The sequence below is a fragment of the Simochromis diagramma genome, unplaced genomic scaffold (genome assembly GCF_900408965.1).
Source record: "Simochromis diagramma unplaced genomic scaffold, fSimDia1.1 OVJJ01000205.1, whole genome shotgun sequence".
NCBI lineage: Eukaryota > Metazoa > Chordata > Actinopteri > Cichliformes > Cichlidae > Simochromis > Simochromis diagramma.
The window spans coordinates 5,568,655-5,580,968 of NW_024386782.1; the positions used below are offsets into that span (position 1 = coordinate 5,568,655).

The 12,314-nt window shown below is 39.8% G+C and overlaps 1 protein-coding gene across 8 annotated transcripts in view; it reads left to right on the top strand.

Annotated features, from left to right (window-relative positions):
* The window catches only part of pde1cb (phosphodiesterase 1C, calmodulin-dependent b), a 107,739-nt gene that overhangs the window by 33,879 nt on the left and 61,546 nt on the right, over positions 1-12,314 (top strand). The window contains exons 1-2 of one of the 8 annotated variants that reach the window (XM_040018300.1): positions 827-5,552; positions 5,839-5,941. The exons of 6 other annotated variants lie outside the window; for them this stretch is intronic. In XM_040018300.1, coding sequence (XP_039874234.1) covers positions 5,841-5,941 — 101 coding nt within the window. In that variant the 5' untranslated portion in view covers positions 827-5,552; positions 5,839-5,840. Of the gene's footprint in view, positions 1-826; positions 5,942-12,314 lie in introns of those variants that run through there. One more of the 8 variants, XM_040018290.1, reaches the window with a different exon arrangement.

Sequence of the window (12,314 nt, forward strand, 5' to 3'; positions counted from 1 at the left end):
CCAAGTTTTTTAAATTATTTGCTTTTGCACAATAAGGGTAAAAATGTGTGTCTGCATTGCCATCCACTGTAGTAATTAAATAAAATGACATTTGAAAGTAGACTAAAAATTCCACAGAGACAATTTCTATGATTCTGCCCATTCCCTTAGCTCATTCCCTTTAACCTCACTCAGTAATAGTGTCTTCTCTCTGCCTGCATAACAGCTTTTAAATACACTGTGCATTATAATCACCCATTACATGAGTACTCTTCTCTTTAGGCTCTGCCACTGCTTTACATCAATATTCTTGCTGGATTAATGTATTAATAGGATCAGAGCCTTTACAGACTGGAAGGCACTAAGGGGGCCAGTGAAGTATTTTGTCCATGTAGCATAAATTTCCTGCAGCATTTATCACTTTAAGCTGTTATTTACAGTAAGTGCAACATTTCCTTAGCTTTATCCCTGTGCAGTAAATCACCATCTATCATAGACTTTTTAAGGGAATATTAGAGGCATAACAACAGAGGTGTGATGGGGGGAAAAGAACCACAAATATCGACAAGATTGCCTGCCCTCATAAAAACTTTAAAACTTTAATTTAAATTATTTTTAAAGCATTAATTTGGATTTTATTATATAGTAACCATCATTTTACCCCTGTCTGACAATAATATTATCCACCATAAGTTTCTTTCACTGCTTGAGGTTTATGGAAGCTATTTTAATTTTTAGATAAATACCAAAATGCTTTACATGACAACTAGAAAAAAAACATTAATAGAATTGTTTCAGAGACATTTCATGGTACATAATAAATAAGAGATAATAATTTTTAAAGACTGACATTCATAAAATTTTCAGTCCAGTCTTTGCACTTCACCATTTTTTAGAATATCTTGGTTTGTTAGATCACTTAATGTTGATCTATGAATCAGTCAAGCATTAAAAAGTCACCTAAACTGAGGTATGAACCAGTGTTCTGGTTGTGGTAGATCTCTAGCCACTTTCTTATGAGCAGCCTCTCACAAAAACATATTTTGTCCTAATTTTTTTAATTGAATCTGTGAAAAACGCAAACAAACAACGTATAGATGGATGACACAGATTGACAGGCACAAAATTGTATTTTTGCACCAAAAAGGAGGTTAGGAGGGAGGTATATCTAATTGGCAATGGCTGCCAATGCACTAAAAGCATACATGGATCACTGTCAGGAGCACTGTCAGTCATGGACTGGCCTCCCTAGAGCCTGAACATCCCACTGTTAAGTAGTGGAGTAGCAATAAGCAAAACATGTTTAAATTGAATGAGTTTAAGTAATACTTTTTGTGTTTTTGAAAATGACTGAAATTACCTAAAAATAGTCAATAGTATTTTTAGTACAAGTCTGGAGGGATCTGCACTTGTAAGCTACATTTAGCTCTCTGAGAGGTTAAACAGTCTGTATTTAGTTTGTAGTTGTCTCTCAAACAGATTAATGCCCTGTTAACCCCTCCTGTTACCATAGTTATCTACAACTAATGAGCTTACACAACCTCCTGTTCTCTGTCTGTTCAGTGTGGATGGCAAATAAATAAGGGCTACTGAGGACAAGCTGAGAATTTAGCAAGTCACCGTAACAGAATTTCTGATGTGAAATTTTTAAAATGGAAGTTTCCAGACACTTTCAAATCCTCTTGTAAACACCTTAAATAATATGTATGTGTAACAAAAAATGTTAATTACTATTATGCAATTTACCACTGAAGGCTATTGTTATGCAGAGTATCAAGAGAGAGAGAGATTCAAGAGTCATCCTCTGGGACCATGAATAGCTGTACAAAAAAGGCCCAAAGAGTGAATAGAATGACACGACAGCAGAAAAGTTTTTTGCCCCAGTTAGATCCTTTAGAGGGGCACAAAACCCCCCAGATTAAGCTGCCGTAATCAGCTGGACTTTTTCAACCATACATACGGAAGTGAAGGCTTGTCCTTGTGTAAACTGCTTTTACATTATGCGAGCTTGACCACATTAATCCTTAACCCTGGGTTTCTCTTCAGATGTTCCATCACCTCTGACTTATCTGAATCAGTCGTGGGGATGGAGAAATAGCAAATTTCTTGTCTGAAGTAATTCTCAACCCCCATCATTTTGCAAATAAATATAGCTTTACAGCTGGGTGCCCTCAATTTCTCCCACCCATCTCTGTATCTACAGTACTTCCAATACAAAACCAGAAATGAAGCAGTGATGCGTAATCATATTTTGTGATTCATGATCTCTACTAAAACGTGGTCATTACTGCAAAGGCGCCTGCTATTTTGATGCATAGATATCCTTATCGACTCTCCCAGAAATTTAAATGAGATTTGAATTTTTCATGTACCGCCAAATGGCCAGAGCTGTTAATGTCTTGATTTCGATGTGTGAGCTTTAAGAAGACTCAAGCACTGTGACAAGGAAGCTGTAGCAGAGTGTAATATTCAGCAGATCCTTGCAAATAATTCATTTTTGTAAAACAGGATTAATTGGAATTCCTTTTTTTGGCGAACAGCTTTTGTAATTGTAATTATCAGGGACTTTCAGTATTTAGTTTCATTATGTGAAGGACCATCATCGCTTTTTTGCTTTTGTTGGTTCATCATATTTGTTTTACCCTGTTACACTCGACACATTTTGCTTGTTATGTGTGTTTGTGCATCTTTGCTCACCCTGTTAAATACTCTCAATTTTATAGTCAAATTCGCTGGCAACAGTGGCACAGAGGATGACTCAGCAGCAAGCAAAAGAATTCCTAATACTTCATCACATACTCATCGTTGTTGTATCGCGTTCTCCTGCAATTCAGAGCCACAAACACGGCACATTACTACAGTGCTTTTTTGCTGGAAGGTGTTTCATTCATCAGGTGGCAATGTAATTAAAGTGTTGTCTGAGATTCTTTTGGTGCAAAGGCTGGAGGCTACTTAACCAGGCTGCATTCTTTATCATAGGATTTCATAAATCACTGAGCGTTTTTCTAGTCAGTGTGAGTTGCTATAAATATTTTCTCCTTAAACCTCTAGTAACGGTAAAATAATTTGTCAATAATTAACCAAAGCTACAACGAGTTGTCAGGTAATTAAATGTGACTGAGCGATCCAAAGATAGTTTATGCCAAAGGGGGGTTTATTGTTATAAACATCTCTCGGAGATAATTAAAGATGATTCAATGCTTTCTTGTTTACTTCCCATGCCTACATTTATTGCTAGTGCTTGAAACAGTCTGTCGTTTATGTTCTAAGATCAGGTTTGGGTCTGCCGTATGTCTAACCTTAAACAAATGTTGTAGGTAGCCTATCCATCAAATTGTGGGCACCCTTGACATGAATTAGTTTGTACGATATGGCATCTAACCGTGTCTGAAGGAGAAAGTGTTATAGCAGCTCTGAATAGCCACATTTCAAGGTACCCTGAAAGGCTAGAAAGCACTTTCGACCTGTTTCCTCAATCGTATTCATATTGTTGGACTTTTTTACGTATAAAACTGAGAGTAGTTACAGGAGACTAATTTGCCAAATGACTGTGTGAGAAAAGGCTGCACATCTTGCCCTTCACTGCATAAAGTGGATGTTGATTCTGAGATTTTATTGCATTATTGAAAAGGTGTACGGGGTTGAATGTTCAAACACCTTAACCATGGTTTGATTGCTATCAGTACAATATTTCCAGCAGTTTCCATGTACAGCTATCATGGAATGCTATAATAATAGTAATGATAGCTGTAATTCTTACCCAAATTGTCCACAATTGTCAAAATTGTTCTACTGAGTGTGTTTTAAATGGAAATTTGACCCTTAGCAAGGGTCCACACATTTTCTGATTTTCACAAGCTTCTCACCAAGAATCACAGATTTATTTGCCTTCTCGGCAACACACTTGATTCTTGGGTGCAGTGACTGCTGCACAGTTTAAATTGACCAGCTCCTTGAAATCATCATTTCTGATGGAATCTTTGTGTTCCCGGTGCAGTATGACACCGCACATACAGACTACACGGTGCATACGATCCCTGGGGTGCAAATCTGTGAACCAGAAGCAGTCACTAGTGAAGTTGTCATTGTAGTTTCTGCTCAGGTTAACCTGCCATCTCTGGATGTGGCTTGACATCTCCTGGGGGCAGCATACCCTCACAGACAGGTAGAAAAATTGTTACAAAGAATGGTGTGAAGAAAGGCAGCCAGGAAAGGAAAGAATCTGAAAGGAAAGAAAAAACAGATGCATAAACGCACCTTTGAAGAGGACATCAGCAGGTTTGTGGCACTCAGGCAAACCTCTTTTCTGTCCTCATGGAGGACGCATCTCACCAGATGAAAGAAAGAGCCCCTTTGAGGTGGCGCCCCGGCATTATCCCTACATCCTGCATCAAGTAATTGAAAGACCTTAGAGTATGGTAAGGGGCTCAGGGGAGCAGGTAAGGGGGGTGAGTCATCCTAGCAATCTTCCAGTTGGACTTGGAAAAGGATAAATAAACGAAACCTAAGAAAATAACTAATATGCTTCACTAGTTGTTAAGCAAGCACAAAAAGTTTAGTATGCTTGTGTAGAATATATTTCCAGCACACAATGCACCATGCACGATGCAGGTTTAAAATAGACTATCCAGCACTGAGGACTTACTACTTTGTAGATAATTACAGACAAAGCTTTTTATTTTATACGAGGATACCACACTATATGCACAAGTCTGTGTAGAACGATGGGTATGAGTCTTATAAAGTTGTGACAGTATTATACTTATTGCTGGCTTGGCTGACATTTCTGCCCACAAGGGCTTGGCTGAGAGCACTGCGGTGTTTAGATACTGTAGAGTGTTTTGTTAGAGAAAGCAAGGAAAATAAACAAAGGGAATAATATTCCATGTTTTAAATTGCTCCATTTTTAGGGGGCTGAATGTGGGGCGGTCCTGAATGTGCTCGATGGATCAAAGTAATCTCTGTCAAATCAGTGTCAGCACACTCTCTGCATGCTATTTAATCCCTCTTGGCATGGCATCTAATATGTTGCACTGAATATGCATTATCTACATTTCAGCTGTCATAAAGCTGCCACATTTTTAGTGAATGAGTTAAATGTTAAGCAACTGCATTTGTAAATTAGATGCTTAAAAAAAGATAATGCTGTGTCACTGTTTTGACATTTCAAAAGAAAATGTCCTCTTGCAAGTATTTTTCTTTTTTTAACCCAGCAAATTCTACACAGGAATTCACCGCACTTGCGCTTTCGTCTTCTCCTAAAGGCTTTTTTCCTTTTCCTCATGTCTGTCCCCACTCATTTTTCTTCCTCACTCCCTCCAGTTTTCCAGTAGATGAAACAGAACATGGTTTCTCATTATCAGCCAGACTCCTCCCTCTCTTTGACTGGTGCTCTTTTCCCCTCCCTCCCTCATGTGCGGAGGGCTCGGCAGTGAGCGTTAATCCCGGATTGCGCTGCCCTGCCGTCTGCATCCCGTTGTTGCTGGGAGAGCATGGCACGGCTCCAGGACCCCTGCGCTGACACGACAGAGAAGTGAATGAGTAACAGAGAAAGAGAGGGAGAGAGGAAAGAGGTACAGTTGGACTGCTTCATGACTACCACAGCTGCTTGAGTGTTATTTAGTTTCAGTCACACACTCTCTATCACATAACTAGAGGGAAAAGAGAGAAACAGGAGGGATGGCAGCTGGTTTGTCGCAGCTGTGGGAACTACTGTAAGAGAGGAAACCTCGGTCACATCCCGGGTTCCAACACATCGCAGCACTTCTCTTCTTTGCGTTGCACCTTCCTCACTGTTCACATTTGACAGGGATTAAACTTTTTTTTGATCTGTTGCTGGCAAATCTGTAACTCCGTCAGACATGGAGTCTCCCACCAAAGAGATTGAGGAGTTTGAAAGCACGGCCCTGAAGTACCTCCAGCCAGAACAGATAGAGAAGATTTGGCTCCGGCTCCGGGGATTGTGAGTATATCCACTTTTATTCTGTTCAACAAGTGTGTGAAGCAGCACTGTGCATGCTTCAGCGTGTTTGAATGAGGCATTTGATGTTTAGAAGTGAGTTGATCTGCAATCGTGTGAATTATTCACACATTTTGACAATAAAAGAGGTGCAGTTTCTGTCGCCTTTATTATGGTTGTTATTATAAAAGTGTGACCATCACACTCATTTCTTAGTTTCAGTTGTGTTGTGTGTATGTCAATTTATGGGAGACAGAACCCAGAGTGAAAATGTAAAATAGAAAGAAAAACAGAGGGAGCGTGTGTATGTAATTACTCAGGCCAAACATAACCATACATTTCCAAATGGTTTGTTTGCCTAACTGAACAGGAAGGAAGAAGAACATCAGAGCTCGAGTGTTGCTCACTCTTGTGCAAGAAAATCTTTACTCGCCTTAACTTTTCATTATGTTTTCACTGTCTCATCAGATGTGCAATAAACACCTGCTGCCCATGCAGACTTGTGCAGCATGTCTGTACATTTAAACTTCAGTGGCTAAAAGAGTGTATTTTTCAGATACTGAGGTGTGTCATGGGGTTCATTCTTTTTTTCTTTTAACATTTGCTGCTGGTTTCATTAAAGATTCTTACTTACTTTGTCACATTCACCACCAATCAACACCTCTATGACCTTTCTCCCTGAGAGGAAAGCATTTTATATGTAAGTTGAAGTGTGAAATGTTCTTTTATCCATTTTCAGTTCACATCATTCCTACTCAGCAGGGGGAGGAGACAGCACTGTTGCTAGGAGGGTTGGGCTATGAAGGATATCTTTAATGCTGCTGCTCAAGGTCTCAATGAAATACATTTCCCTCCTGCACATAAAGGCAGCAGTTAGAATTCCTGTAACTCTAATACCAAATATTTTAGTTACTTTTTATTTGCCAGTATTTAATTATATAGCTCCGTGAGTATGCATTGTTTATCTCTCCTGTGTTAAAAGCTTGATGTTCCACCACCATCCTCTGCCACATTTAGTTTCCTTGGATGACTTCATTGTCTCTTCAATTTGCTCACCGTCATAACCATCTGTCTTTTTGGATAATTGATGGATAGTGAGTCAGATGAATGTAACGGGAGCTCAAGCCTTTTTTCCCCCCTTCCTTCTTTTTCTTTTTCTTTTTTTAAAGGGCTACACAGCAGTTGGCTGGGTGCTCTGAGGGCTCCTGTAGTGTGTCAGAGATCACATTAGCCTTTAATCTCACAAAAAGCCTCTGTCTAAAAAGAGTGAGCCCCCAACTGACAGGCAGCACCCACAGATGTTGACACAGACTCACAACATAAACTTGCAGAGTATATTTTCTGTGCTTAATAGGGATTAGATAACATGTTGCAGCATTGAGGTGTTTGTGACTGCGAAAGGATGACTGTGCATGTGTTCGAGTGGGTGATATAGATTGTGGACATGTTTGAGTCCACTTGGGGATATTTACTATAGGTGCTGCTAGCTTACCCTAGATTTGTTTGTCAGCTGTGTGATTTGTATGTGAGTTTGCTGGTTGACACAGCACAGTTTCTGGAACAGTGTACTCCACAGAGTGTACCAAACATGTGTGGATTGACAGAGCATATGTTTTGGACAGTTATCTCTATGCTCAGTCTTCAGTGATGAGGAGTACACCATGGTCACCAGCCTGTAACAGATGGCCCTTGTTTTTATATGTAATATATCAGTGAGTGGATTCCAGTGTATTTGTGTTAATAAATTAGCTTTCTTAGGCAGACCTGATCTGTCTCCCACTGATTAATAGAAATGAATTATTTAATTGGTGGGTAAACAGTTCATAAAAAAGTGCTTGCTTGAGGAGAGGGCAGTGTAAGGAAGTCCCAAGAATCAAGGTGGCTGACTGCTTTACCACATCTGATCCACAAGGCTCTAACTAAAATAAAATTATGATAATCATAGCAATCCAATAAGTCATAAACAGTAACATAGATCCCAAGTACATGTAAGGAAATGTGCACTTTACCTGAAGTGCACTGGAGCACACTGGAGTGCACTGAATAAGCCCCTAAAATGGTTTTGCAGGTGCTGTCCACAGATCATTGCTTTCTCCTCATCTTCCTTTCTGACTGATTTTTCTCTAGTTTTTGTTTTTGCTAGTATCCGTCACTACTGGTAGCACACACAGTACCTGGAGCTCATTCAAAATAAAATAAGTCGTCAGTAGTCTTACTTCTCCAGGATATCACATCCATATGTGCTGTCATGTTGGTGTTGTCCTGAAAGTTTACTTTGTCTCTCAGCGGAGTCTCAAAAGTGTTGAGGAGGCACCAGGAGATGGGCTATTAAAAAAAGTGTATCTGCTAGTTTGTGCAAAGAGGTTAAGGAGGTCTCCTGAAAGAGCCCTTCAAAATGACTAGCTCTTGTGTTTCTGAAAAGATGGTGAGAAACCGACTCCTTCAGTCGGACCTCTGATCACAGCCCATCAGAAATGTGCACATGAGTAGCCCACTTGAGAAAGGGCAGTGCTCCTCCTGTTATACAAAGTCACCAATACCAGCCCTGGTGCTGGGTCGATGCACTTCTAAGCCTTGTCCAGCTGTCCTTCAGTAAATCACAATTAGTGCTTTTTTCAATGGCTTGCAAGAAGGTTTGCTGGACCTGTACAATTTAAATGGGATGCAGGCATTATCTCGTGCTACTAGTAGTGACAAGGACACCCAATCAAAACAAAAACAAGAAAAAAAGCAGAGCAATAATCTTTGATCATTACCTGAAAAACCATCCCTAGTTTTTGGGTTGTCTTGTTGATGCCTTTCCAGACACTTGGGTTTGCACCAAAGCAAGTGAAATTGATTCACAATGGTTTAAGCTTGGTTACTAGAAATACTGATATCTGTGAAGTTGAAGTGACTCTGTGTTAAACTGTGATGATCAAGTGTTCCTTGAATTATTTTGAGCAGTGTATTTTGCTTGTTATAGTTAAAAATACTTAACAGATTGTAAAATGATTAGTGAGACGATTAGTACTTAAATGATTAGAGCAAATATTTGTCATCCCATGTGTTGGATTCAGTTGTGGGATTGCCTAGTGCTGTTATCTTCAGTCAAAGTAATTGAGAAGAGCTAATATTACTGTAATGTTATAACTTTATTGTAAGCCTGATCATCTGGTATTTACTGTGCTTCCTTGGGAGGTTTATCGCTACAGGGTTTGAGAAAGATGTGATGCCACTGGCAGGCGACCAAATAAAACAAGTCTTTATATTAATTAAAATTGCAGAGCTCTGGTTTTATGTATGTTAATGTAAGTAAATAAATAGAAAATTTATTTTATGTGCAAACTGAAATGAAATTTCGCTTCAAAACTTTTTGGTAACCACAAATTATTAAATCTGTCCAAAAACATTGCAATATTTACCAGAACTTCCTCAGCTCTAGCTCTGCGCCTGCTATAAAACATGACATTCATTCTTATCCATTTCTTATGATGATATAAGATAGGCTAATACGTCGACTAACTAAATGAATAACAATATATAATCATAGACAAAAGACAAAAATTATGTGCATAAGATATATATGGTATATGGTAATATCATGACAAATAGTTGTGTGGACTTATACTGTATTAACTAAAAAAGCTGCAAATAAACTATAAAGTATAAAATACTTTATAACTAATGATATAGTAACAGAAAAACAGAAGATATTTCTTTTTTTAAAAAAAGTATATTTTCATAAGAGGACAAGGCTTTATTTTAAAGAACAGCACAATAAAGTCACCATTGCTTAAGAAAACACAAATGATACAAATTAAGTATATGGATAAAACGAACCAAAATGTTATGCCTCCATATGAGGGCAGAGAGTCTCAGGAGGTTAAAATATCAGCACCTCGCCATATAACTCTTTTGGCAAGATGTACAGGCCAGACAATGAGGTAAAAGTGTCATGAATTCTGATTTGAGCATTCCGATTGAATCTCTATCTTATTTAGGACCACATTCAGTGTAAATATCTATCCCTCCATGCACTTTCTTCTGCTTATACGGGGACAGGAGCCTAAGCAGAGAAGCCCCAAACTCCCTATCCCTGACCACCTCCTCCAGCTTGTCCGAGGGAAAACCAAGCAGTCCCAGGGTGGCCGAGAGATATGATCTCTCCAGCGACTCCTGGGTCTTCCCGGTGGGACATTCCCAAAACACCAACCCCAAGAGGCATCCTTGTCAGATGCCTGAAACACCTCAACTGGCTCCTTTTGATGCGGCAGCACTCTGAGCCTTTTCCAAATGGCTGAACTTCTCACCCTATCTCTAAGGGAGAGGCCAGCCACCCTTCGAAGAAAGCTCTTTTACCTATTTCTGTATCCTCAATCCTGTTCTTTTGGTCACTGCCTGAAGCTTGTGACCATAGGTGTGGTTAGGGATGTAGATTGACCGGTAAATTGAATGCTTCACTTTTACGCTCGGCTCTCTCTTCACCACGACGGACCAGTACAGCATCCGCATCACCGCAGCACCAATCCGTCATTTGACCTCCCACTCCCCTCTCCACCCACTCGTAACCCTTAGAAGTCCTCTACTTGGGTTAGTAACACCGGTACTGCAAACTGCTCCAGTGCGAGCTGGAGGACACCACCTGATGAAGCAAACAGAACCACATAATCTGCCACCACATCAAAGCAGAGATGGGATTCTGAGACTGCCCAAGTTGAAGCCTTCCACCACTCGGCTACACCTAGAAATTCTGTCCATAAACTTTATGAACAGAATTGATGACAAAGGGCAGCCCTGGGGGAGTCTGACACCCACCAGGAATGAGTCTCACTTATTGCCAGCTAAGCAGACCAAGCTCTTCCAATGGTTCTATAAGGATCAAATGGCTCGTAGCAATGGGAAAGACACCCCATACTCCTGTGCCTCCCACAGAACATTTCTAGGGACACGGTCAAATGCCTTCTCCAAGTCCACAAAACACATGTAGACTCGCAAACTCCCATGCACCCTCAAGTACCCCCCAAGAGGGTAAAGAACTGGTTCAGTGTTCCACGATTGGGACGAAAACTGCATTGTTCCTCCTGTACCTCATGTTCGACTAACAGATGGACTCTCCTTTGCTGCACCCTGGCGTAGACTTTCCCGGGTAGGTTGACGAGTGTGTTCCCCCTATAGTAGGAGTACACGTTCTGGTCCCCCTTCTTAAAGATGGGAACCACCAACCCACATCCACCCCGAGGCCCTACCAACAAGGAGTTTAACTGCCTTAGTGACTTCACCCCCAGTGATGGACGAGTCGTTCCCCTTGCCCCCCATGGAAATATCATGTTTAGTTTATTTTAAGGTTGCATTTACTATCATGTTTAACCTTTATAATTGTGATAATTCCTAGAATTCTCTGACCCATCCTCACTTCTTGTCCACATCTAATTAGAATTAATTAGAAGATCCACGCACCAAAAGAGGGTAAAAGGGCAAAACCTGTGACCTAAGATTAGAAAAAAGAAATAATGCATTATTAGTTCTGCTTTTGCCTCCTGACTTTCCCCGTAGTTACTTAATGTAGTATTGATCTGTCTTTTAAGTCTCATTATTATATTTCCCCTAAAACTATTTATTTAGTCTTTCTTTGTATTGTTTACCCTGTTAAACTGTGGAACTTCATTTTGTTTTCATTTCAATGGCTTCATCAACCCTAAATGATTTATTCATTCTTCCTTTCCCACTAATTTCAAGGGAGCTCTCAACATTTCTTTACGGGGATTAACTTCCTTAGCTTGCAGTTTTTCACTGAGCTCTAAAAGATTGATACTGAAAGCAACGGAGGAGCAAATCAAGCTAAGTGCTGTGAATTGTGCCTGACTAGAATTTAAATAGATGTCTGTAGTCAAACAGTTGTGAGTTTATGCCTCCCCCCAGTTTGCTGTCATGAGTGCTGTAAGTGTGTGTGAGTGAGTGTGTATATGACCTCAGCTTTTAGAGCCATGCTGTTATCACTTCATGGAGGTGTGGGTGTGTTTTAGGGCCAAACGTAAGTGATAGTACAATAGGTGTGTTAATGTAGCTGTGTAGGTTTCCCAATGTTTGTACGTGTGTGTAGAAGTAAGGTTGGAGGGATCGAGTGGAGTTTGAATGCCGTGTATGTGTGTGTGTGTGTGTGTCTTTTTGCATATTGGTATGACACTCTTAAATCCCTTTTCTGCATAAGTGATTGTAAGCATTTGCATTCTTACTTCTCTTTACTGTAACAGTAGACTCAAAAAAGTAGACTCTAAAGCTCTTCACTTATTTACAGGTAACTGTTATAATATACCCATTTGATCCAGTATCAGTGAAAAAGTTTCTTATTTTAATGAGTCACTATTTTATTCTAATTGTACTGCGCTCTTACTTT